Genomic DNA, 27,822 nt, shown 5'->3' with positions numbered 1-27,822 from the left:
GATTCACATTTAGTGCTTTACATTTCCTTGTGTGGCTTCCCCTGTTCCTCATCCTTACCACCCTGGGCTTATATCTATCAAGAAAAGTATCCATACTTTAATTGTTGTTTCAAACTCTGCCTTCCTGAGGACCTAGACTAAGACAGCTAAGTATAGAATTCTAGGTAGAATATATTCTCCAGAAAAACTTTGAGGGCCTTAGTCCATGTCTAGTTTCCAGTGTTGGTAGAACCAGTTTTATTCTTGCTACTTTATGGGTTAACTGTGTTTTGATTTGTTTTGTTTCACTTAATTTCCTCTACAGACTATTGCAAACTTGCTTTGACCTTGATATTCTGAAAATTTGTAATAATGTGTCTAGATGGTAGAATTTGTTTTCAATGTCCTGGTTACTCGCTGGACCCTATCGGTATGACAAATTGTGTCATTTAGCTCAGATAAATTATCTTATAACTTCTTTGATACTTTTATCTCATCTGCTACTATACTCTTCCACTGATTGGATGATGGACTCTACATTTTTCAGTCCCTTGTGTCACTATCATCCTCCTTTATATCTGGTATTTCCATGTTCTTAAACTCTATGTCATTTTTCAGGATAGAAGGCATCTTCCTAAGTTTTAGCCTCCTCCTTGCATACTTCTGGTTTGAGTTTCCTTCATCTCAATTTATGAATTACCACTTTTCTACCAATTATTTAGTTTTTAGGAATATGTTGAAACACTTTATCCCTTGATGATCCTCTTCTATTCTCTTTGCATAGGTTGTACTATTATTATTTTTAAATGTACTTTAAGAGTCTTGGAGAGAGAAAAAGATAATCGTTTTGGGTCAGTTCACCATCTTGAACTGGAAGTATCTGAATTTTTATTACCTATTGGAATCTGTCTTTTCTACATGACTAGTGGGTTTCATGACTCTTTAGTAGGGCTATGATTTTTCTAAATGTTAGGCATGCTTTGGATTTATTTCTCCAGTTTAATCTTTGCTTAGACAAAAGCTTATAGTTTTATGCTATCTCAATCAATAAGCACCACCTGTAGCAGACTTTTATTTAGCAGGCAGGTCAAAACTTTCTCATTTCTGAAAATAATTGTGTCTTTAAATAATATCAAGAAAGCATAAAAAAGTTGTTAGTATAGTCTATATTTTTCACTTTTAGCATAATTAAGGAATTATTTTTAGAAGAATAAAACTTTATTTTTCTTCTTTTAATGCCTTAAATATAACATAATTTTGATTTTCCCTCCCCATTTTTAAAGCAATTTCATTCTTTATTTTTATCTTCAAGTTAATTTGTAAACAAATTTTACTTCTTTAGGCCCAATCTACACAAGTTCTCTTTTCTTTTCTCCCAGAAATGTGGGCATTCCTATGTTGGAAATGGACATACTAATTATACAGAACTTACAAAAATTAGACATACTAATAATACAAAATTAAGCCATCTGGGAACACTCTGGAAGGAGTCATTCTCACTGTGTACACTTTCCAGATAACTGAAGATTTACCCTTTGAACATGAGCAAAAATCTTAACCATTGTGCATGACTATTTTAGCGAACTTAACATGATTTAACCCTTTAGTTAATGCACTATTAAAAATACCAGTGCCATTACACATGTTATTGTGCCAAATTGTAAGCTCTAATTACAATTGTTAGCCCTTTAGATTCTGGCCAGTACACTGACCAGAGAAAAAGTTCAGTATATATAGAATTTGTTGAGTAAATGCATGAGTGAATGAATGAAAAAATGTAATACAATGATGCTCCTAGGTTCTGTTGAGGTATGTGGAGCTTTTTATCCCTTACATTAAATGACACCAGACTGCTATGCTTCCGAGATTTTTAAATATATTTATAGTGTTTCTCTCTTTGTTCTTTAAGTTCTCAGATGTCACTTGTAACCATTCTGTATATATGTAACTCTAGTAATTCTTCTCTTCTTTTAACTTGCCACACTTTTTATCAACAATGAACTTAGGACCAAGATGACTAAGCTTGTAATGACAAGTATATAAAAGTTCTGAGTGAGTTCCTGATTGGCTTTGCCAGAGTTTAATGTATTACTCTTTGTGGATTTTAGTTCTATTTTGATTACTTGGACACTCCCTCTTGCCATCAATCCAAGTTTTTACTTCTATTTCAATAAGTGAGATTGCCAAATATCTTATTTCTACATTGATTGAACAACATGCTAGTAGTTGGGGGTAGAATTGTCTAAAATAAATCATATAATATATTCTAGATGGCAATACCTTTGTGCTCCATAAGCACAGTGACTTTTAAAACAAGTATGACAAAAAAATAAAATAAAAAATAAGAATAAAATAAAAGAAGTATGAAAATTCAGAGAATATAGTGTTTTTCTTATAGTAAAGCTAATATGTTCTTTGCCATAATTTTTGGAAAAGTTCGTCATGCAATGTATGCATGAATAGAATCACCTACAACTCTCATCCTGGACCCTTCCATCTCTTTTATCAATTTATGATACCATTTATGTCAGTAGCTTGGTAGTATAACAAATACCCTGAAGTCAGTGGCTTGAAACAAGAGCTATTTATGATATCCTATTCATCTACAGATCATCTAGATGATCCTGTAGTTGTAAGCCAGGCTCACTTATGCATCTGCAGTCAGCTCTGGGTGGCTTAGGATGTTCTGTTAATTTTGAGGTCTCTCTCATATGTCTGGTTTCTTGGCTATTACTACTAGGCTGACTCTCCTGTGCCCTACATGTTTCACCCTCAAGCAAACTTGCCTGAGCATACTGTTGTGGAAAAAGGCAGAGGAGTAGAAGAAAGAACAGAAGCATGCCAGGTTTCTTGAGGCCTAGACTCTGGAACTCGCACATCACTTTTTCTGCATTCTATTGGTCATTGCAAGTCATAAGAATAGCCCAGATTCAAGGGGTGAGCAAACAGACCACTCATTCCTCTTGCCAAAAGAAGCTGAAAAGCCACATTGCAGAGGACATGGATACAGAGAGAAGTGAAAATTAGGGCCAGGTTGCAATTATCTTAAGCATTATTAATTTTTTTAAAGAAAGGGAAAATAACCACTCTGTTTATTTTACTTTAATATCCCCTATTTTGCTTTGTTCTCTCTAGTTAATGCTGATACCATCTATGTCTCACTTTCCCCCCTCCATCACTGTTTGATACACAACATTTTAAAGAAGAAGATTTATCAAAATTCATTTTTGTGTATTCCAAATGGAAAGTAAAGTTTGCTGAATATTTGCTAGGAAGGAAAAAGAGAAAAACATATTTTTAAAGGGTGTTTTACAGCATACTTCTACCATGAGTTGGACATGGTCAAACTCACTGTTGCCTTTATTCTCAGTAAAGTCACAGGCACATTTGCCCTAGTTGAATGAAACACCTGGTAATAAAATCAGCATGAAATTCATAATACAGATAAGTGAGTTTAATGTTTGGCCATGGTGATGCAGAACCTCAAATGAAAAACAGAATGATCAATGTATTGACTTTCGATAGCTAGATCTGGAATAACTACCATGTAAATAGTGTACCCTGGTGTTTTTTGGCCAATACTTGTACATTAACTATCCCCAGGAGATGTTTATATAGAATATGTATGTATGTATGTGTGTGTATATATATATATATATATATATATATATATATATATATATATATTTTTTTTTTTTTTTTTTTCCTTATCAACCAATGTAAGGAGCTCTGAAATTTGCTCCGAAGTCTCTTTGGAAAGACAAAGGAGACTCATTCCTCATGCTCTGAATTTCCCCCCATCTGACCTGAAAGAGCGATGTTAAGCTTTTTCTATATGAATGGGTGGGTTGATGACTTTATTGTTCCTTACTTGGGAATTGCATGGCTGAAAAGAGAAGGCAATCCAGTGAGCTAACTTAATGGTAAATTTGGTGATTACTTAATATTCTAATGTAATTCTAAAATTTATAAAGATATTTTAAGCCTCATTTTTATATACTTCAGCTTTACTGTATTTGAAGCAATCTTCTCTGAAGAATGAAGTTTTAGAATATATAATATTTAGGGCTGTTCCTAAAAGCCAGACAGGTATAGTCTTCAGGTAAGTTGAAGAAAATATACTCACGGTGGCCATTATTTATGTACAACCTTTTTTAGTAATTTATTTTGTCCACAAAACAATATATATTATGATTTAGTTTCTTCTCTTCTTATAACTTACCCAACCTTTTTGGCACCAGGGACCAGTGCGCCTATGAGAATCTAATGCCTGATGATCTGAGGTGGAGCTAAGGTGGTGATGCTAGCACTAAGGAGCAGCTGCAAGTACAGATGAAACTTTGCTTGCTAGCCTGCCACTCAACTTCTGCTGTGTGGCCCAGTTCCTAACAGGCTGCAGACTGATAACCCTTGTCTTACAATAGTCTAATTCTTTGAAAATTCTTTGAAAATTACTAATCTGTTAGCAATAATTCTTAACTAGAATGTCCAATTGCTGAGATTACTCTTTTCCCCAACCACCACAACAAAATGATAAAGAATCTCAACTCACCTGGTTGATCTTTTGTTAGATTTTTAGAAACTTCTAAGGGTCAGATATCCTAACCTCTGTCAGTAATTTGTTTTTTAACCAACAACATTTACAGTTGAGCAATGCCGTCCTTTAATAACTTAGCTTCTTGCTCATGCAATTTTATTTCAACACACACACACACACACACACACACATCTATGAAATAGCCAACAACTGACCATTCCCTACCTGGTAGAAATAGTTTATAAATAAAATTAAAAAGTATTTAAAATGTTGATTTATTAAATATTATAGAGTCACCCTAGAGCCTTCTTTTTTCCAAGCCAAATAATTCCACTTCTTGATAGGTCCTATCTTATCTTAATTTAAAAGTAAAAATTAGAGTACATGGAATAAATGGTGAGGTAAGAGAACCCAGCTTCCCTGTCCTCTCAGAAAGATCAATAATCGGACACTATCCATGAACAAAAACAGCTTTGGGAGACCTCTATAGCTCACTTAGGACATTTTAGTAACACTGCAGAACAGAAAAAAAAAAACAGAATAATCACATAAAATAAAAGAAAAGCAAATTCATCATCCCCCAAGCTGATATTTTTCAAGGCCAAGCTAGAAAGAGCTCCCCTTATCTGGAAAGGAAGTTAGGGCAAGCATCAGTTTCATCCCATCCAGACCTGCAAAGTTGAGATGTGTTGAGCCAGCTAGGAACAAGGAAGAAAAGCAGAAGCTATCATTAGTAGACACATAGCAGGAGCAATCGTAGTTCACAGTGACCTGTTCTGCAGAAAAACTCTGCAAATATCACCAGTGATGAAGTCAATGGCCAGCACAGCTGCTGTGGACTCCCTGCAGATCTCTCCAGCTTTTGCCCCAGAGGTACCACACCAGCAACCTGAGTCTTTCTCTGCTCCCTTCTCGCCACTACTTCTATTAGAGCCACGCTCTGCCCCCCAACATTTGGCACCCTGCATGACTAGACACAGGGTTAAAGCATGATCCAGTGTGTCCCACCCTCAAGTGATAGGCTGCCCTTACTGAATTTAGTCCATAAAGTCCAGAAGAGGTGACTGCTTCTTCAAATGTGCAGACTCCTATGTATGGCTACAAGAATCATAAAGAATCATGGAAATGTGTCTCCATTAAAGGAATACAGAGAAACTTCAGTAACTGGCTCCAAAGAAATGAAGATCCAAGAATTACCCAGCAAAGAATTCAAAATAATTGTTCTACAAATGTCGAGAGCTACAAGATAACAGGGACAAGAACTAAATGAGAAGTTCAACAAAGAGACAGAAAACATTAAAGAGAACAAAACAGAAATTAAGGAACTAAAGAATACAATGACTGAACTATAGAATTCAATTGAGAGCTTGAACAACAGACTTGATTATGCAGAAGAGAGAATCAGTGAGCTATACAAGATAAAGAGAAAAAAATGAAAAGAAGAAAGCCTATGGGAATTACTGGACATCATAAAAAAGAAATAATGTACACATCATTGAAGGCCCAGAGGAGAAGAGAGAGGGAAAGGAGCAGAATTCTTATTTAAAGAAATAATAGCATTCTGGTCAAGATAGACCAAACCACCTCAAAATTACAACAAAACTACAGCATAACTATCAATGAAAATTGCCTGAAGTCTAGCTAAACAGAGTCCTACAACTAAGACCTCAGAGAAGAGGCCGCCTGGAGACTCGTACGAGTGGTGGAGACACAGAATGGGCTGGTCCCACATCTGAGTGTTGCAGTTAAACAGAAGGAGGTATATCTTGGCTGCAGAGGTCCCCTTTGAGGAGTGAGGGGCCCCAGTCCCACATCAGGTTCCCCAGCCCAGGGTTCCAGTGCTAGGAAAAGATGTCCCCACATATTCTGGCTGTGAAAACCAGTGGAGATTGTGGCTGAGTGAGATGGAGGGCTGTGGGAAACATTTCTCTTAAAGGGCCCACGTATGGACTAACTTACTGACAGACTCACTTACTCTGAGCTCCAGTGCCAGGGCAGCTGCTCAAGGAGTGCCAGGGACATACGGGGAGTCACTGAATTGTTGAGCTTTGGGGCGAGGGCTGGCAGGGTGGTTTTCTTCTGGAGAGAAGGGCTTGCAATATCCATTGCTCCTTTTTTGAGCCTCCCATCCAGCGTGCCAATGTAGGCAGCACCATATCTGAGTAACCATCAACCTGGATGACACAGGTTGCTCTGCCCAGGTGATTCCTTGAGACTCTGCCTCTCCCAACTTGGGGGTTTACTCAAGCCGCTTCCAGTGGTTTATTCCATACAAATGACATGTTTTGCCTCTTGCTGGGGACTTGCCTAAAATTTCTCAAAGGCTCACAAAACACAAAGAAGTAGCATCTGACCTCGACATGCTCTGTACCTCTGGCTGAGCAGCCCCAAGCCTGGCACTAGCAGCAACTGGCCTTGGTTTCTGGCTTGGTCTCTCAAAGTATTTCCAAGTGTAGCATGGGTGGAAGCCATCTACAGATTGCTTGGTGGCCCATGTCAGGTGGCCCCAGGCAGGACACAGGCTATGGCTGAACTTAGCCTGTGGCGGAGCCCCTCCTGGGAGGCCTCAGGGTGGCATGCCTAGTGGCTGGCTTTGAACTGAGTCCAAGCATTACTTGGGGCTGCATCTGAGGACCACACACCAAAAGGGCACTCTGGACAGGCACTAGAGCTCTGCTAAAGTGAATCCTGCTTCATAGGGTCAGCCCCTGCACAACAGCTCCTCCACCGGTCATGGCCAGTCCTCATAACGAATCAGTCCAAGGGTTAATCCTTCCCATTGATGTGCAAATAGCAATCAAGGCTCAAATACAACAGGAGGTCATACAAAATGCATATAAGGGACACACCTGGAGCACCTGGCTCAAGTGACCAGAGAGACTGTGCCACTGGGCCTCACAAGACACCTACTTCATAAAGCCACTCTACTGAGACTGGGAGACATAGCAGCCCTACCTAATACACAGAAACAAACACAGGGAGGCAGCCAAAATGAGGAGACAAAGAAACAAGTCCCAAATGAAAGAACAGAACAAAACCCCAGTAAAAGAACTAAGCGAAATGGAGACAAGCAATCTACCAGATGTAGAATTCAAAACACTTGCTATAAGGATGCTCAATGAGCTCAGTGAGAACTTCAATAAAGAGATAGGAAACATAAAAATGGAGATAGAAAACATAAAAAGGATCAGTTAGAAATGAAAAAAAATACAATAACTGAAATGAAGAATACATTAGAGGGAATCAATAGTACATTAGATGAAGGAGAGAATTAAATCAGCTATTTGGAAGATAAGGTAGCAGAAAACACCCAACCAGCACAGCAACAAGAAAAAAGAATTAAAAAAATATGATGAGAATAGTTCAAGGGGCCTCTGGGACATCAAGAATAGCAACATTCGCATCCTAGAGGTACCAGAAGAATAAGAGAGAGAAAAAGAATTGAAAACCTATGTGAAGAAATAATGACAGAAAACTTCCCTAACCTGGCAAAGGAAATAGACATACAAGCTCAGGAAGCTCAGAGAGTTCCATACAAGATGAACCCAGAGAGACTCACACCAAGACACATCATCATTAAAATGCCAAAGGTTAAAAACTAATAGAGAATCCTAAAAGCAGCAAGAGAAATAAAGAGTTTAACAAGAGACAAAGAAGGATTCAGTTATCCCACTTCTGGGTATTTATATGAAGAAACCTGAAACATTAATTCTAAAAGACATTGGATCTACGTGTTCATTGCAGCATTATTTACAACAGGCAGACATGGAAACAACCTAAGTGTCCATCAATGAATGAATGGATAAAGAAGTAGTACATATATATGATGGAATATTACTCAGCCAGAAAAAGAATAGAATCTTGCCATTTGCAACAACATGGATGGACCTAGAGAGTATTATGCTAACTGAAATAAAGCAGACAGAGAAAGGCAAATACCATATGATTTCACTTACATGTGGAATCTATAAAACAAAATAAACAAAACAGAAACATACTCATAGATACAGAAAACAGTTTGATCATTGTCTGATGGAGAGGGTTTGGGGAATAGGTGAAAAAAAAGAAGGGATTAAGAGATGGCAACAGTAAGTCCTTACTTATCAATAATTATTCTAAATGTTAATGAATTGACTTCTCCATTCAAAAGGCATAGAATGACCAGATGGATTTAAAGAAAAAAAAAAAACAAGATTCAACTATATGCTGCCCACTTCAGCTCTAAGGACACACATAGACTCAGTGAAGGGATGGGAAAAGATGCAAATGAAAACAAAAAGAGAACAGAGATAGCTATACTTACATCAGACAAAATAGACATTAAGTCAAAAATGGTAACAAGAGACAAAGTTAATCATTATAAAATGATAAGGGGGTCAATTTATCAAGAAAAATAACAATAATAAATATATATGCACCCAACATCAGGGCCTCTAAATATAATAATCAAATACTAACAGATCTGAAGGGAGAAATAGACAACAATACAATAACAGTATATGAGATTACAATATCCCACTCTCAACAATAGATAGATGATCCAGACAAAATCGACAAAGAAACATTGGATTAGAACATACTTTAGAAGAAAATAAAATTATAGACATATACAGAACATTCCATTTGATAGCAGCAGAATACACATTCTTCTCAAGTGCATGCAGAGCACTTTCCAGGATAGATCAAATGATAGGTCACAAAACAAGTCTTAGGAAATTTAAGAAGATTGAAATCATAAGTATGTGTTCTGACCACAGTGCAGTGGTATGAAACTAGAAATCAATAACAGGAGGAAACTGGAAAATTCACAAATATGTGGCAATTAAACAACATACTCCTCAACAACCAATAGGTCAAAGAAGAAATCAAAAGAGAAATCAAAAAAATATCTTGAACAAAACAAAATTTGAAGCGCAACATGTCAAAACACATGGGATGCCGCAAGCAGTTCTAACAGGGAAGTTTATTGCAATAAATGTCTACATTAAGAAACAACTCAAATAACCTAATTTTATACTTCAAGGAACTAGAAAAGGAGGCACAAACAACTCAAAGTTAGCAGAAGGAAGGAAATAACACAGATTAGAACAGAAATAAATAAAAGAGAGACATGAAAAACAATAGAAAAATCAGTGAAACTGAGAGCTGTTTTTTGGAGTTTTTGTTTGTTTGTTTGTTTGTTTGTTTGTTGGTAAAGATAAATTGACAAACTTTAGCTAGAACTCAGAAAAAAGAGACAGGACTCAAAATCATAAATAAAAGAGGAGACATTACAACTGATATCACAGAAATACAAAGGATTATGAGAGAATACTTTAAACAATTATGCTCCAGCAAACTGGATAACCTAGAAGAAATGGATAAATTCCTAGAAACATGCAACTTCCCAAGACTGAATCGTGAAGAAATGGAAAATCTGAAGAGACGAAAGAAGAAAAGAAAGAAGAAAGAAGAAAGAAGAAAGAAGAAAGAAGAAGAAGAAAGAAGAACTAACAACAAGAGAAGAAGAAGAAGAAGAAGCGAGACGCAGACGCCGCACCTCCTCCTCACGTACCTGCAGTCTTTCTTTCTTATGTCTTTCTCCTTTTCCGCCGTCCTTCACTCTTCCTTCCTGACTTCTTCCTCCCTTCCCTCACTCCAAGAAAAGACAAAAGAAAGAAATGTATCGATTGAATCAGTAATCAAAAACTTCCCAATGCAGAAAACCTCAGAACCAGATGGTTTCACTGGTGAATTCAACCAAATGTTTCAAGAAGAATTAATGCTAATCCTTTTCAAACTCTTCCAAAAATTGAAGGGGAAGGAACTCCCAAACTCATTTTATGAGGCTAGCATTTTCCTGATATCAAAGCCAGGTAAGGACACCATAAGAAGACACATGCTAATATCCCTGATAAATATAGATGCAAAAATTCTCAACATAATCCTAGCAAACCAAATTCAATAGCACATTAAAAGAATCCTACACTATGATCAAGTAGGATTATCCCTGGGAAGCAATGATGTTTCAATATACACAAATCCATAAATGTGATACACCACATTAATAGAAAGATAAAGATCATATGATTTTCTCAATGGATGCAAAAAAGCATTTGACAAAATATTACATCCTTTTTTGATAAAAATGCTCAACAAAATGGGCCTGAATAAAGTATACTTGAATATAATAAAGGCCATATATGACAACCCACAGTTAACATTATACTCAGTGGAGAAAGTTTGAAAGCTTTTCCTCTAAGATCAGAAACAAGAGAATAGTGCTCACTCTCGCCACTCATATTCAACATAGTACTGGAAGTCTTAGCCAGAGTAATCAGGCAAGAAAAAGAAATAAAACATATCAAATCAAAAAGGAAGAAGTAAAATTGTCTTTGCAAATGATATGATTTTATATGCTAAAATGAGTGGCGAAAGGCTATTGAAAATATACGGTCAAAAAGTATTCCTCCAAATGTTACTTACTAGTAACAAAAGTAACATGATACCTTTACATAATAACTGAGAAATCTGGAGATTAAACTTTCTACCATCAACAGCAGGACAAACTGACAATGTCTACCTCCTAATGCAATGCACTGAGGATACAATGTCACATATATATGACTATATACTAAATGATAGTTTGCATCGGTGTTAAATTTCTTGGATGATTCACTGCATTATAGTTATATAGGTGAAAGTTATTGTTCTTTAGAAAAACACTATTTGGTGAATCATCACATTGTACACTTTAAATATCTTACAATTTTATGTGTCACTTATACCTCAATAAAGCTGAAAAAATTCAAAATAAAAGTGAAAATTAGCATGAATTGGGTTAATCAGTGTTTTGTGTTTTTAAACTAGCATGACACTTAGATGGCATAAACTGGAGCTTTATCCCATTGTCTCCCATCTATTCTTAGCACATAATCTGTACCCTAGCACAATAACTTTGAAAATTTTCTTGGTTACTTATACTTTGTCTAATATGTCAGTGTAGTATAAAGAACATGGACTTTTTTACCAGAAGGATGTGGATTTAATGTTGACACAAGTGCCCAGTAGTTGTGGAATAGTTTGTGCCTCACATTTATCCTCTCTCAACCTCAGTTTTTTTAAAATTGACAAAATTGAAATAAAATGGCCACCTTGCAGTGTACTGCGGGATTAGCTAAAGTGCATGTAAAATGTTTGGCATTGTAGAAGGTGTTTATGGTTAGCTTCTTCTATTATTGACACCTGTTTTGGGTAATGCCCCTTGCCTCCATGGCAGCACTTACTGACTCCCACAGGAACATATGCCCATGCCTCTATCCATTTCCTAGACAGTGTGGATTGTAACTGGTTGACTCATTTAGAACCATGGCCAATACAGAACCACAATCTGACTTGATGATACCTAATTGCAAAATTAGAACCTAAAAGATGAGTGGAAATAAAAAGAGATCTTATATTAGGGCTTTTTTTTTGCCTTTGAAATTCTGTCCACGATGTGAGGTGACACTCCGATATCCCTTATATCAGTGCTGTGAGGGTCACCGGGACATTAGCACAGAACTGAGTACTCGGTTTTTCCTTCCCAATCCAAAGATTGTGTAGTGTTTGGCATGTCATATACACAAACACAGAGAATCTTAACCTCCCTGGGGTGGAAAAAATCTTTGCTATCTGAATTCATCCTTTAATACAAAGATCAATAACACAGACACTGAGAGAGCTCATTAATTTTAATAGTTGAAGCACAGTTTTAATAGTTCTTCCTAAGAATTTTCTCCCAGGAACCCCCAAGACTATTTACATACCACACCTACAAGTATTGAAATTTCATAAATGCAATATTGCAAAAGCAGGAGAACTAAGAAAAGCCTTCATAGTCTTGAGATTAAAACAATGCTTAGTCGTTCCCTCAGTACCTGTTACTTACTAAATACTAAATACTAAATGCAAATACTAAATGCTAAAAAAAGCTGAGCTAGTGGCGCGGGAGAAGCATGAAGTACGAAGCTGTCATAATAACAAGCACTTTTACACTCATTTTTCATCTCATAACCAGGATAACACAGGACAAATTTCTCCATTTTGGTAACCATGTTGGTGTCAAAGGGAGAAAACCCTGGAGACACATTTTCAAAGCAACAAGTACAGTTGGTTTTATTTATGACACACAGGTTAGTGAGGGACAAGATTGCCAGACTCCTTATAACTCTGGTTTCCCACTCTTGCTCACACTTTGGTGTCAAGAACCGGTACTATGAATACAGAACCAGAGTAATAGTAATAGTACAATAAAAATTTGTTGAATGAATGAACTGATACTTGTGATACAGTGTGAATAGGCTAGACTTTAAGTTTTCTAAGTGGAAACCTTCCTAGGACATTTTGGGGAAGTGATATTCCAGCAACAAGCCTGACTTGGCAGTGGCCTAGTCATCCTGATAGCCCAAAGAAACAACTGAGTTCTTACTAGGTCATCCCATTCCCCTACACATGCACACTCGGCATCAAAATTTGTGACCAAAATTTCAGGTTCAATACCATAAGTAATCAAAATAAAATGAATATATATATGCCTCCTTCAATTACATTCAATACATACAAGACCTTAATAAATCTGGGGTAGAAACTGACCAAGTGAAACCATCTTCCCCTACCCTTCCCTTTTGCATTTTTTGCTTTCTCTCACTCTCCTATTCTCTTTTCCCCTTTCAGCCCCTTTCTTCCTAACCCAGCCTTCTGCCTTTCTCCATGCTTTCTTCTCTTTCTTCCTTATTACTAAAGTTGAATAATTCTTAATATCTGTGGCTCCAGAAAGTAAAGCCAATAGAATTCTTTTTAGTTCTCAGAAATAAGAGCAGTTATAAGAGGAAACTCTGTTCCTGGACATACTAATAGTGATTTAGAGACTCTCTTTTGAACTCAGAGATATTTAGAACATTCTACTGGATATGATGAATTCAACACATACACAATAAGCTGGGGATTTTAGTTTCTAGGATATAAATTTCATGATCACGATGATGATGATGATGATAAGACAATAAAATGTTAGTCATACAAATAAAATCCATTGTGTGTGTGTGTTTAAGTAAAATGAGTGGATGCTATTTAAAGCAAATGGGCATATCAGATACATATTTGTCACAATTCTTAATATCAAATTCACAAGTGCTGGCTGGAGAAGACCCTTTCAGCTAGCAAATCAGTTTGCACTTCTTACATAGCACAGAGAGCAGGACTATCAGGGCCAACCAGAGTTATGAAAGGAGGTGAGTTCTCTGCCTCCATCTCCCCTTCCTCCATGCTTCAAATAAGAATGCGAGGGAAACTCTAGGTCACCCTATTTGTTATTATCATTAGCCTGTTCTCTACCCTCAGGAAAATCAAGTTCCTTTGGTTTATAAGAGTAACAGAAATAATTTTCTTAAACAATTCTGTTTAAGGCTTTAAATTAATTCTACCCTGGCATTGGATGGTTCTAAATGTCTTTTCATTCATTCATTCAACAAATTTTCATTGAGTACCCACTCTCTGCCAAGCATAATTATAAATGCTGGGTAATACATTAATTCCAGTTAGTCTAATATTCTTTTATAGAAAGAATCTCTGACATAGTATTGGTAAACTGGACTGTGCTCGAATGTCAATCCTCTCACTATTAAGTGCCCAGTCACTCTCAACATATATTAACTCCTTTTTGTTTGGAAAATGTCCTTCAATATGACAATAATGAGAATAAAGATGACACAAGGGAAAATGAATAGCTACTCCCCAGTTTGATTCTTCTTTGGGGGAATATATGAGCCATTTCCAGGCAGCCTGGTATTATAAAAACCCTACCAAACTTGGAGTCAGATGACCTAGATGCATCTCAGCTTCATAACCTCGGGAAGTTACTTAACATTTTGAGTCCCCATTTTTTTTCCTAAAAATTGAGTCCAAGAATCCTTGCCCTACCTTTCTCTGGCATGACTGTGAGGAAAAAATAAAATAATGTTTGTAAAAGTGCTCTGAAAACCATAACACCCCATACAAATGCAAATGATCACTATCAAATAACCTTTGACATTCCTTTCAGGGAAGATCTTCACATTATAGTTTCTTTTTCTCCATTTTTTAAAGGGGGGACTTACATTATCAACTAGCATTATTTGGGCATTGGGCAGCATAACCTACATTTATTTCCTCATGAAAGAGATCAATTAGAAGTTTTCCTTATTGAAAATGAAATGCACTCCCCGGGGGCCAGACTCAGAGTTGGAGATGCTTTGTTTACTGAGGGTTTCAGCCAAGGCTTCAGGTCCGCAGAGGAAAACTCCTATTCTGGTACTTTGGGAAAAGAAGGGAAAAAAAGACAGTTTCAGGCTTTGGGATGCAATAGATTACCCACCACAAGGGGACTGACTATTGATCGTAGGCCCCAGGGCAGAGTCCCCTCTGCTCCGTTGCTTTTTCCACAAATGGCAGAGTTCAGATTACTCAATGGGAGAGCTACTCAGCCCTGTTTGTAGGGGGTGCTGGAGACTTCAAATAGCAGTTAACTTCTCTAGATAATGGCATTCAAGCAGGGTTTGTGGAAACTTCTACCACAAAAAAATGATGGTGAATTAGTGAGTCTGTGGGCTGCTTCCCTTCAGAACTCTGTCCCCCAAGCCCTCTTGGGCATCTTGAAATCAGGAACAAATCTCCTTCAGGTACACCATCTCTGCCCACAGCTTGATGTGGCTTCATCCCTCTACATTTTGGAGTCTAAAGCTCTGCTTCTCAAGGTGTGGTTCCAGAACAGTAGCCTTAGCAGTGGTTTTTTAAAAGAATGATGATTCTTGGGCTCCACCTCAGACCTACTAAAATCAGCACCTGCATTTTGAAAAGATCCCCAAATGATTCATATTCTTGTTAAAGTGTAAGAAGCAATGGTGTAAAGAGTATATTTGTGGCGATTCCTTGAGTCCATCATATATTCCAGCAAGACAGAGTTTCATGATGGCTAAAGCTTTAGTGAGGGCAGAAAGGACCTTGAGATGTCTGTCACCTTATGTTTTGAGACCCTAAAGCTAAAACTGAAAGTGAGAACAGTGTCTCCTTAATAATAAGTATGAATCACATTGAATTAAAATAATTGGATATATTAATAAAATTTAGGAGATGAAAGAAAAGAACTGAGTTATGGTCCTCCTTGGGAGGAACAGGATTCTGAAATTCTGAGATGGGGGCTTGGGAATCTGTTTCTAACAACTCTCCATGTAATTTTGGTGTGATTAAAAGACTCTCTCTTAAAGTCGGAGATATCTATAACCTTCTATTGGGTGTAAATATACGAATCTAGGTATTTTTGTTTCCAGAATGTATTTATCTAGACATTTTAGGAAGTTGCTGCTTTAGGCAGATCACAAGCCTCAAGAATGCGGGGTACTACTTACTTTGGGTGTTGACTCGCGATTGTCTTGAACTCATTATCCCAGTTGGGCCGTCCATACAAAGTCTTTTGTTTCAGGCCTGTGATCACATCTTTCTCCTCATCATGGTGCACAGCAAAGTGATTGGCCTACATGAAAAGACATGAATTCAGAAAAAAAGAGATATGCTATAAAAAAACACACCGATGTATTTACATATCTCATAAACCAAGCTCTCACACCACCATATATATATATATATATATATATATATATATATATATATATATATATATATATTTGGGGTATGGCACCGTGCTGAAGAGTACAAGATAAAAAAGATGAACATACTAGGTCTCTTCATGCAATTTACAATCTAGAAGGGCAGACCTTGAAGTATCAATATGAATAATTGTATTTGTAGAATAGGGTATGATAAGTGCCATGGAAGAGGCACAAACATTTCAATAAGAGCAAAGAAGGTGGTTGGGGAGGGAGAATATAGGAAGGATTCAGGGTGGCAGCATTTGAGTCAAGCTTCGAAGTGTAAGTAGGATTTAAATGCTCTGTCTCACTTGTTTTCTTCTCTGTTCTATATCTTGTCCTGCTCTATGACTCTCTCTCTTCATCCTAATATACTCCCACTGCCATTCCTTTGAGAGGATCACTAAGAATTAAAACAATCAGACTAAAATGCACTCATATTTTGATAACAATGAGACATCAAACCAAGCCTACAGCTAGTTTTTGTGTGTGTTTGTATGTGTGTATGTATGTGTGTGTGTGTGTGTATACACATTCACATATTGTTCTGCTAGCATTCTAGAGGGCCTCAGTTTGAACAACAGATATTTTTCATAAAGCAATTAAGTAAACTTATTTAAAAATTAAATCATATTTTAAATCCACTGGATAGGGGATGGGTGAGGTTAAGAATGATGATTACTCTGGTTTAATAATCCTGTAGAGACCAGTTCTGCAAAGCAAACTAATTATTTTTCAATGCAAATAAATTTCCCATTTAAAACCCTACATCTGGATTTTTAAAAAAGAAAACTGCAAAGCAATTTTTGTATCATAGATTTTTTTTCTGGGTTTCATTTTTATCATTGTTTTTTAAAATTGCAGAAGTGGTATACTGAAACCACTTTTCTGGAGTAGCAATTTTTATGGTCATGTGTCACATTTGCAACAAGACTCTTCCAAGTCCTGGAGAATCTATGCTAAACAATATGCAAAAACTCAAATGAGAAGAAGTCAGTTTTCACAGGCACAATGTGTATGGGAAAGATACCCAGGACTGAGGAGCCAGTGTGTTTGTCTGTCCACTGAGACACTGGCCAAGAGTAGGCTGAGACTTTTGCCATAATTCCTCTCTCAGAGTGACAGCTTATGCTGCTTCTAGGCAAGTCATTAATGTTTGTTTATTTATAAAGATGTTACCTCCTAAGAATCATTGGCTTATTTCAGAGTTTCTCAGTCGAGTTACTTTTGACATGTAGAGCTAGATAATTCTTTGTTGTGGGGGTTGTCTTGTGAATTGTAGGATGTTTACATTACTAAATGTCCCTGGTGGGAGGGGACACACACACATATATACACACATACATACATGCTATATATCACCTTCATTACGTATATTTGATTTATTTACAAATGATAATGGTGAACTATTGAGAGTTGCTAAGAGTACAGCTCTGGAGCATTCTGATTCTGCCACTTACTATTTGGACGCTCTTGGACAAATGACCTAACTTTTTCTGGGCCTTGGCTTCCTCATCTGTGAAATATGGATAATAGTGATTACGTCCTAGAGTTGTTGTGAATATTGAATCATATAATCTATATAAACACTAGCAACAATACCTGGCACATGGTATATGCTTAATAACTCTGAGCAGTTATATACTATTTGATACTACTTCTTAAATGTATTGTGTACATTATAAAACACATATAAACATAAAATTAAAGGGATATACAGTATGTGTGTGTATATGCATATACACACACACACACACACACACACACATATATATATATATATATATATATATATATATATATATATATATAGAGAGAGAGAGAGAGAGAGAGAGAGAGAGAGAGAGAGAGAGAGAGAGAAAGCAAGCTAATACTCTCTTCTCATTATGCAGTGGATCATCTTGTCCACCTGGTTCAAGATCCCTTATGGGAACATTGCTCTAATAAAGTCAAAGTCGTGGCTTTTATTCTTTGTGGCTCCTTAGGTGATCTGTTCTACAGACACCAACTTTAAATCTAGTCTCAACAGTCTGAACACATGGTAATATTGAGTGAGAGTAAATGTGACAGATCACCTGAGTCAATCAACTGTTCTTGGTAAAAACAGTGTACAAACACTCCAATAACCAAGAGGAAGTTAGTAAGCTCTGAGAACTATGGGAAGGACCTGAGATTTGGGATCCTGCCCTCACCTGAGATTCATCCCAGCCGGTAAGGTAAATATTATAGCTGAGGAAGTCGGCATTGTTCCTTTTCTGCATCTGGGTCTCCAGCAGCTGCAGCAAGTCTGCAAACCATTCAAAGGCATGTGTGTCCCGACACAGCCAGTAGAAGTAGATCTGAAAGAGGGATGGATCATGAGGCAGATTATATTAAATAAGACCCATTAGCATTGAGATAGATAGAGATTTCTTCCCTCCTCCCAACTTTTTCCTGCTGCTCAGAAGGTCTAGAAAGAGGTTTTCACAAACCTCTGGACATTTGATGAGCTAGTTCACATGAGTCTGCTCTTGCCTTTATACTAGCAAGGTAGTAAATAAATAGCTTGGCCTCAGAAATACATAGTTTAAAAAAAACATTAGCCTACCACTTTCTTTCTGGGTCTGCTCTTGCCCTCCCAGAATCCCTGGTTTCCTTTGTACCTCTTCTCAGAAAGGCCACCAGAATCTAGACTAGCAGTGGCTACCACAGAATTACTTCCCTGTCCACCACTGATAGACATTCCTTAGTTTCTAAGGAAAAATAGTAGTTCTAGCCACACCTCCTCCACATAGCAAAGAGGAAAAGGAGAGGATGAAAAGTCAAAGTCAGCTCAGCATCCTTATTAGAGGTTATCCTTACAGTTATTAGAATGTCTCAAATTTTATTAAATATGTCCTTTATCAGACAATGAAACCAAATTTACATGAGAAACCTCCACCTTCCCTGCCAGGAATTTATTCTGAGGATATATTCTTAAGAAAGTAACAGTTCCAAGAAAGGACATGTTACCTGCCCTTCTCCTACAGTGAAAGTAGTGGCGAGGAGCTAGAAATAAAATCAATCTTGAAATCTAACCTAGAATGATAGAAAAATTATTCTATACTCTCTCAATAGAACATGAAGGAATCATTAAAACTGATCATTATAAAGCCTGTGACAACATTGAAAAATACTATGTTTTTAGAAAAATAGGACATGAATATGTACATACTCAATATTTATAACTTTCTAAAAATGTGTAAACATGAGAAAATATTGAAAGAGAATATACAAAAAAAGGATAGCTATTGGATTGGGGTTGTGAATACCTTCTATCCTAACTTTGTTTTGAATCTCTCATAATATTCTATACTATATTATAATATACAAATACAGTATATTACTTTTATTAATGGATCTGTTTATATAGAAGCACATTTAACTTATCAAATAGCCCCTTTAAGATAAGCTTGCCTCTCTGGACCCTGCCCAAACCTGGTTTTCCTTCCCTTGGTCTCTGCCAGCCTCAACCACAAAGGCTCTCTCAGGCTTCACTTGGCAGAGTGTAATAGCTGCTCCAAGTCCTCTGAAAAATGAAGGAACCTACCTTTTTGAGCCTCAGATTGGTGGCATTATTGCAATATTTGTACCAGACTGACTTGAGAATGGATGCGAAGGGCGTGACCCCAATTCCTGCTCCCACTAACATCACCACCTCATAGCTGAACACATCTTCACTGGCTGTGCCAAAGGGCCCGTCAACCGCTATCCTGGAGGGAAACATGGGAGATGGTTTCAGAGATATCTTGCTCTTCAGAGTAGGATGGAGCACACATTATTATTGGGGGTGTGCAATATGTCACTTCAAACCAGGACAAGGTATCTATGGGGCACTTTCTTCTATAAAACAGCTTTCAAGTAACCAACTTAGTGTCAACAATGAGGCTAAAAGTACGAAGAGGAATTTTTAGCCAACTGAAAATATTTCTTAACTCTCAAGGGTATTTTATTCATCTCCCCTCCTCCTTCACCCACAATGTGCGCGCGCGCGCACGTACACACACACACACACACACACACACACACGTCTGTATTTCTTGCCAGGGCATCCCACACTTGAAATTTCTGCTTACATTGCACATTGAAGTAAAGCAAGGAATTTCTACATCGAAACATCTTGTAGATTGAATATCTCCACTTTTCATTTGTCTATTCATTGAGTTATTCAACAAATTTTTCTTCGGCATCCACTAAGTGCCTGACACCATGTTAAGCATGTAAGATGGAGGCCAAGTGAACAGTATATGGCAGTTACACTCAAATAACATATATCAATTAAATTTTAAGACTATATTTGATACACTATAATTTTATTTGTTAGGAAAATTAATATACCTTGGCCATGATCCTTATATAGCAAAAGGAATTTGGGAATATTCATTATTAATATTTGATTCAAATATTTTTTTTATTTCACATAAGATTGATAAATGTATGTACACACTACACACATAAAATGGGGGAACACAGAGATAGCTACATAAATTTGTAAAACCTATGTGTTTTGTCAGACTCAGGAGAGAGTGAGAGATGGAAGAAAAGGAGCTATTTAGTGACATTTTTCCTGAACTCAAACATCTTTGTAATATGTCCTTTGTACTTACTTAGGTAGTTTCCAGGCATCTTGAAACTCTTGCTTATCACAGCCACAAGCATTGAACAGTCCCTCTGTCCAGTCCCCAACAATGCGGATATGGATACTAAAGAAATCTTCCTCAGGGGCAGAGGTCAGCGTAAAAGGGTGCCACTCCAGTCTGGACACTTTGGGACACTTGACGAAAATGTATTGTCCCACCTCCATCTTGAATCCCTTCTTCTTCATCTGTAGCTCGATTGTTTTGAAGGGGTGAGTGACCACCTATGGAACAAAACATGTCTCTGGAAACTACACTTATACTTTCCCCCAAAACTTATGTTTTTACTATTCATGTGGATAAAAAGCTGAGCTAAGATGCCCCACCCAGGTCCTTTCTTCAAGACCAACACAGGGAATTGTCTCTCACTGGGAATTACCCTAGGCTGTAGCCCATGGCAGATAATGAGCTAATGCAAGGATACAAAGTCTGGCTCCTATCCTCAATTTGGGACACCTCCGAGGGGCCATCCCAACTCCAGCACTCCCTGCAGGGTCATCTGATGCTACAGTTGCATTGAGGGTCAGCTTTTTCCTCTCCCCAACCTTCCTTTTCTTTTCTTTTTTCTTTTCTTTTCTTTTCTTTTCTTTTCTTTTCTTTTCTTTTCTTTTCTTCTTTTCTTTTCTTTTCTTTTCTTTTCTTTTCTTTTCTTCTTTTCTTTCTTTTCGTTGCCTTTCGTTCTTTATGGTCATTTCCGTCTTCTCTTCGTCTTCGATTGCTAGCCTCTCTCTGCTCTTCTCTTTCTTCTATTCTTAGCCCAGCTCTGTTCTGCTTCTCTTCTCTTCTCTTTCTTCTCTTCTCTTCCCTTCCCTTCCCTTCCCTTCCCTTCCCTTCCCTTCCCTTCCCTTCCCTTCCCTTCTCTTCTTTGACAGGTTCATCTTCTGATAAAATGCCCCCATTAACCTTCTGCATGCAGTTCTCTGTGTCAGAGTCTTTGCCAGGGAATCCAACCTAAGACACCAGCCTACTATCATACTTTTTTTCTCTAAGAAGTTAAAGCAGGTGCTAGAAACAGGAAGAAGTTGGTTTCCTGCTCAGCCTTCCTGTCCCCTCAGGGGATGATCGAGAGCATTAGCAGCTGAACAGAAGAAAGAGACCCCACTGGATAATTATACAGCAACATCTCCCAAACCAAGGCTAACTGTGCTAGTCTGCTTTTGTCCTGTGTCATGCCTCGAACCTGTCTGATTTCATGCATTGCTTCTACATTTCTCCCTATTTGGGGAATACATCACCCATCTCTCATAAAGCCAGGCCCTACCCACACATTGCCATCCATCCATGTACATGGGTGTTGATAACATCTTTGTTTATAGTAACAGAAAATTAGAAACAGTACAAATGTCCATCGACTGGTGAGTTGGTAACTAATTTTAAAAAATAGAACACAATAAAAAGCTGTTGTTTCAATATGGGAAGTAATATACTATTTCTTGGACAATGCCCGAGACACCTAGGACTTCATATGTACAACTAAAACCAAAGGGATATAAAAGGAAATAAAATTCAACAGAAAAAAAAATAAAAGCAGTTTCCTAATGTTGACTGATATTGCTAAAATTTTCACCAGCGAGGAGGAGTAGAATTTCTTTTAATAAAAATTGCCGAACATTTCCAAAACTTGTGATTTAAATATACTTTATATGATAAAGCTATAACCAACTTCCCTTCATCAATGAAATAAGAAATTGTGAAGCTTCATTTTGAAAACGAAATAAAAATTTATTAAAATTATTTCAAAAATTATATTTGTCATATTTTGTATTTTGCCAAAACTATGCTGCAATTTTGCATGGAGAAGCTAATTTTTACCATATTGCAATCTTGCTACCATAGGCAAAAATTAGTATTGAATTTAATAACATGTACGATGGAACAGCATAATCATTGGAATACTTTAGGGTAATATCTTATTTCTTATGTGTGTTTATATGAGAAGAAAATTAGTATCTAAAACAAGTTTTCCTTAGAAATATGTGTGAGGGAAACACTTGTCTGGTTAGTCAGCTAGTCAGGGACTTTTTGTGGTAGCTGTTTTTGCTGATCTGTGAAATTTTTCTTACAGTGCAATACAAGTATTATAAAAGGAGAACTGTTGTAGCTTCCTATATTTCAAGATTTCCAATGCCAACTGGACTATCTTTACTATGACCTTCCATAGATGCCAAGAAAGAAAAGTTAGGGTGGAGACAGGAAGAATTTGTATGTTTTGCAAAAATAACCCATAATAGACTTTTGGCAATTACTTTTTGAACTAAATTGAATTGAATTAAATTTTATTTGATAAAAATAGTCTTGTCTGATGTTTCCTGAAACTATAACAGGAAGTTTCTATTTCTATTCGTTTAGTTGAATATTTATTTATTTGATGAAAAGTGGCATAGAAGTGTTGGGAGAAAAGCCACTATATAATTAGAGCTAGGAGACTCAATTCTAGATGCAGTTTAGTTACTAACTTGTGTGAGACTTTGGACACTTTAACTCTGCTATTCTATGATTACATACAAAGCACAGAAAAGGAGGTAAAGGGGACATGGGAAACTATCTCAATCTCAATCAGATCTGCCTTTGGTTCCCTGGTTCTTTTGGCATCTGAATATTTTAAGGCTCAATGTATGTGCTTTTGGACTCACTTCTTGTGTCTCCTTTATTAACTAATCACATTATCACTCTACATCTTTCCCTCCTACACACACACATCATGTTCATTTACACAAAATATTTAGGTTCATTTTTCAACAGAAAAATGTTAACTTCTAGTTTCCCCAGTTAAAAGGCCCAACCATCTGATTATCAAGCTAAGTACATTGAAATCAACTGTGGGTCACCTCTCTGCTCTAAATTTAATCAAAAGAAACTGAGTAAAAGAGAGCTATGATCAATGGTATAGAGAACTTGGATAGATTTGTTCATGACATCGTTAGATACTACTAGAAATTCCTAAACCATCCAATACCTTGGTGATGACCACTTTCTGTTGAGATCGCCAAAACCGTACCAATCTCTCACAGAGATATAGGAACATGGGACCCACTATCCATTTCCAAGTCTGTAATCAGAACAAAAAATGGTAAAAGGATGTGTTAAGCAGTAAACATTTTATTCACAGGGACAAAACATTTTAGAAGCCAACATAATCTTTGTAGGCTTGTTTAAATATTTGATATCAGATTGGTAAATTTCTTCTATCACAGAATGTATGAAAAATATCTAAAATTAAAAAAAATTTGAGCCAGTAGAGATGAACATTCATTTTGCCCACATTAGGGAACTTTATCTACAGTATGAAACTTTCCCAAGAGGAACTACCCTCAAGAAGAGGATTTCCTCCTAGTGTTGCAACAGCAGTTGCAATAACTCCACAGCAGAGCAAGGTTGGTTTCAGAATTAACATTCTTATAAAGGATATCATTTCAGCAACACCATATTTTTAATGCAACACTGCAATTGCTTTCAATTGTTATGTAGTCAAAGTTTATTCTTTTGCAAGAAGAGAAATTTTATGTAAGAATGTAGCTGTTTCTCCAATATCCTGGTAAATTCTAAGAGCTATGCAATGCATTTGCCAAATAGGGGCAAACCCAAAGATTTTCAGATTTCTGTAGATTCATCTCTTGTCAGAATCTGTGGTATTTCAGAACACTGGAGTTACCTTGTAGCATTGTTTGCTACATAAATACATTTAATCAAAACAGCCAGTTAAGTTCCTAGTTTAATACCTGAATATCAAAGAATCTTAGAATGCAATATCATCTAAAAGACGACATTCCAGAATGGATTCTAAGAGGGAAAAAAAGCATGAAGTGCTACTCATAGTCTCACATATGATCTTTCTATTATTTTTTTTAGAAACTTATTGGAACTTGAGAGCATCCAGGTTAATACCTGAAGTGGCAAAGAATCTTAGAAGGTAATATCGCTTAAATGTCTCCATCTCCAGCCAAAGTTGAAGAATACCTGTTCCCAGAGTCAATAATGTTCTGCTAGTGGCCTTTGTTTTCATGGGCACTTGTTTTTTAAATAGTGTGGAATCATTCATCTATTTCCTGGGTGCCACCATGGGGCCCCACTGAATGGAGCTAAGTCTTTGACATTGCCTCTGATATGCCCCTAAACCCAGAAGCTCCTTTGAGGTAGATGCCTGTAAGGTAGTAGTACTCTGACTCCAGCCGTCTTCGAGGAAATGAGCTTTCTCCTTAGTTCCCTTTTAATACTTTCTGTTGATGTCTGCACGTAGTGGGGACAGATCACTGACATGTCTGGTTTCTTTAATTAATGAGCAAGGATGCTTAAAGATGTTAAATCCTCAGCATGTTGTGTCTAGAGGAAGAGCACTTCTATGTTAGGAGAGTAGAGGGGAAAAGGAGAAAATGGGATGGAAATTTTACCTTTATGTTATGTACTGTTTAAGGAAAATATACTAATTCTGTTCAGAAGCCCCATACAAATGTTGATTTTTGACTAGCTTCATACAGATGGCTAGCTTGATAACCAATAAAGTATCGTGCTTGTGAAGTGGGGAAAATATATGGCTATCACAGGGCCCACTTCTCACTCTACAGAGCAGAGATGTTGTGAATATCCAAAATGGAGCTCTTTGAAGCCCTCAACTGAAGAAGGTAAATATTGCAGCATGTTTTTTCCCTCGGTCACCCTTGCCACACTCCTGCTCTATCATGTAGTGTCATTAGGTATTGATGTATACCTGGCTGTCCGGCCTCTTTTATGCCTCATAGGCTGGACTTGCTATTGCCTAAAGGGAACCCTAAGTGTCTCCTCATCAATTTTCCTCCCAGCTCTGAAAGCTATATAGAAAGTCTTACTTCCTAGTATTTGAAGAGGCTCTTAGCTCTTTAAAGGTGATCAGCTGAGCTATCCAACTCAGCTTATGAAGGAATCCCTCTGAAAACCATTAACTGATATTATCATGGCCCTCATCCAGAAAAGAAGAGATGGAATTTCTTGATCTAAAACAGCATTTCAAAAACAATTTTTTTCCGAGTTTTACATCAAGATATTCATAAAAGACCAATGCAAAGCTTACTCTTTAAGAAATAATTCTAGACAATAAGTGTACCAGGAAAAAGTACATACTTAAAACATTCTAGCAGTTCCATGAGATTTGTAATGGACAACTCTATGACATTTATATGTATTTCATAGACATAGTTTGAAGATTTTGTTAATGAAACTGTAATAGCAACAATGAATTGTACATACCATAGGAGGATTTCCATAGAATTTAGGGACTGGGCATGTCTTTATTTTTCCCCAATCTGAGATATTTCGATAACAGTTTTCTGGTATGTGTTCCAGCAAACTCTCTGGGGTCTGCCCACGTACAATTCGCCTGGGGAAAAATGTAAGTCCAGCTCATTTAGTACCAAGAAATAAAGCAAATTTTTTTGAGATTCTGGTAATATTTTAAGTATTTAGGTATGGGTTCCATACTTTTTATTAAGAAGTTATATCTTATTGTTCCCTCCCAATAGATTAGAGAAAGGAAAAGAAAATGTGTGATCTTCAGCAATAGAAAAGAAATATGTACAGTGGCACAAAGAATATTTATATGTAACATTACAGTGGGTAAGTTTTGGATCATCAATGGATGTTTTCTTAAAGGGAGCATTTATATTTCTGTTTCAAGAGTTATTTTCCTCCATAAACAAACATTTAAAAACAGAAAAACTGCAAACCTAACAGAGCAATTGCTAGCCCATAGAGTGTCTTTTTACAAATTAGCAGTAGAAACCATCAACAAAACAAAGAGGTAAACTTCTGAATAGGAGAAAATATTTGCAAATAACGCTTCTGATAAGGGGCTAAAATTCAAAATATACAAAGAATTCATACAACTCAACAACAACAAAAAATAAATAGTCCACTTAAAAAATGGGCAGAGGACCTGAACAGACATTTCTCCTAAGAAGACATAAGTGGCCAACAGACATATGAAAAAATGTTCAACTTTACTAGCTATTAGAGAAAATCAAATCAAAACCACAATGAGGTACTACCTCACACCTGGAAGAATGGCTGTTATCAACAAGACAAATAATAATAAGTGTTGGAGAGGTTGTAAGGAAAAATGAACCTTCATACACTGCTGGTGCGAATGTAAATTTGCACAGTCACTATAGAAACAGTATGGAGGTTTCTTTTAAAAAATTAAGAATAGAATTACCATATGACCCAGCAATCCCTCTTCTGGGTATCTACCTCAAAATTTTGAAAACATATAAAAATATATGGATATTCATTGCAGCATTATTCACAGTGGCCACAACATGCAAACAACCAAAGTGTCCTTCAATAGATGATCTTTTTTCATCTTTTTTATGGCTGAGTAATATTCCATTATATATATAAATAATGGAATATACTGCCATTTGTGACAACATGGATGGATCTTTAGATTATCATGCAAAGCGAAATAAGTTAGAAAAAATTGAGAACCATATGATTTCACTCATATGTGGTATATAAAACTAAAAGCAACAAACAAATGTGACAAACCAAAACTGGTAAACACAGACAACAGTTTAGGAGCTACCAGAGGAAAAAGGGGGTGAAGGAGAGGTAGATAAAGATAAAAGGGGATCAAATATATGGTGAAGGAAGGAGATTTAACTTTGGATGGCGAATACACAATGCAATATACAGATGATGTAGTATTGAATTATATTGCTTGAAACCTATGTAATTTTATTAACTAATATAACCCTCAAAATTTAGTAAAAATAAAATAAAATTTGAATTAAAAAATATAAATAAATAAAAAGACATCATCAAAATTAAAACAAAAGTTTCAAATCAATGTAAGAAGACTGAACTTTGTGGGGATTAAGATATTCTCACAGACACGAACATTGATGGTGTGTTTTTTAAAGTGCTCAGAGCCCCTTCACTTCGATAAATATTAACTGAGCAACTATTAAAACTTAAGACAATGTGGATTCTGATTGAGGGAAGGAAAGAGGGAGGAAGGAAGGCACAAAGTTGAATAAAT

General features: G+C 36.7%; 1 protein-coding gene across 1 annotated transcript in view; it reads right to left on the bottom strand.

Moving 5' to 3' along the window:
- Positions 1-12,210: 12,210 nt before the first annotated feature.
- The window catches only part of LOC107503927 (cytochrome b-245 heavy chain), a 33,566-nt gene continuing 17,954 nt past the window's right edge, over positions 12,211-27,822 (bottom strand). The window contains exons 7-13 of the mRNA XM_016132730.2: positions 26,034-26,163; positions 23,770-23,862; positions 20,784-21,037; positions 19,727-19,889; positions 18,351-18,497; positions 15,919-16,043; positions 12,211-14,827 (exon numbers count right to left, since the gene is read on the bottom strand). Coding sequence (XP_015988216.1) covers positions 14,701-14,827; positions 15,919-16,043; positions 18,351-18,497; positions 19,727-19,889; positions 20,784-21,037; positions 23,770-23,862; positions 26,034-26,163 — 1,039 coding nt within the window. The 3' untranslated portion in view covers positions 12,211-14,700. The remainder of the gene's footprint in view (positions 14,828-15,918; positions 16,044-18,350; positions 18,498-19,726; positions 19,890-20,783; positions 21,038-23,769; positions 23,863-26,033; positions 26,164-27,822) is intronic.

This window comes from Rousettus aegyptiacus, unplaced genomic scaffold, assembly GCF_014176215.1.
Source record: "Rousettus aegyptiacus isolate mRouAeg1 unplaced genomic scaffold, mRouAeg1.p scaffold_m13_p_9, whole genome shotgun sequence".
In the NCBI taxonomy this organism is placed as follows: domain Eukaryota; kingdom Metazoa; phylum Chordata; class Mammalia; order Chiroptera; family Pteropodidae; genus Rousettus; species Rousettus aegyptiacus.
The sequence above is the reverse complement of the archived record's forward strand: the minus strand, read 5'-3'. Positions and strand labels throughout refer to the sequence as shown.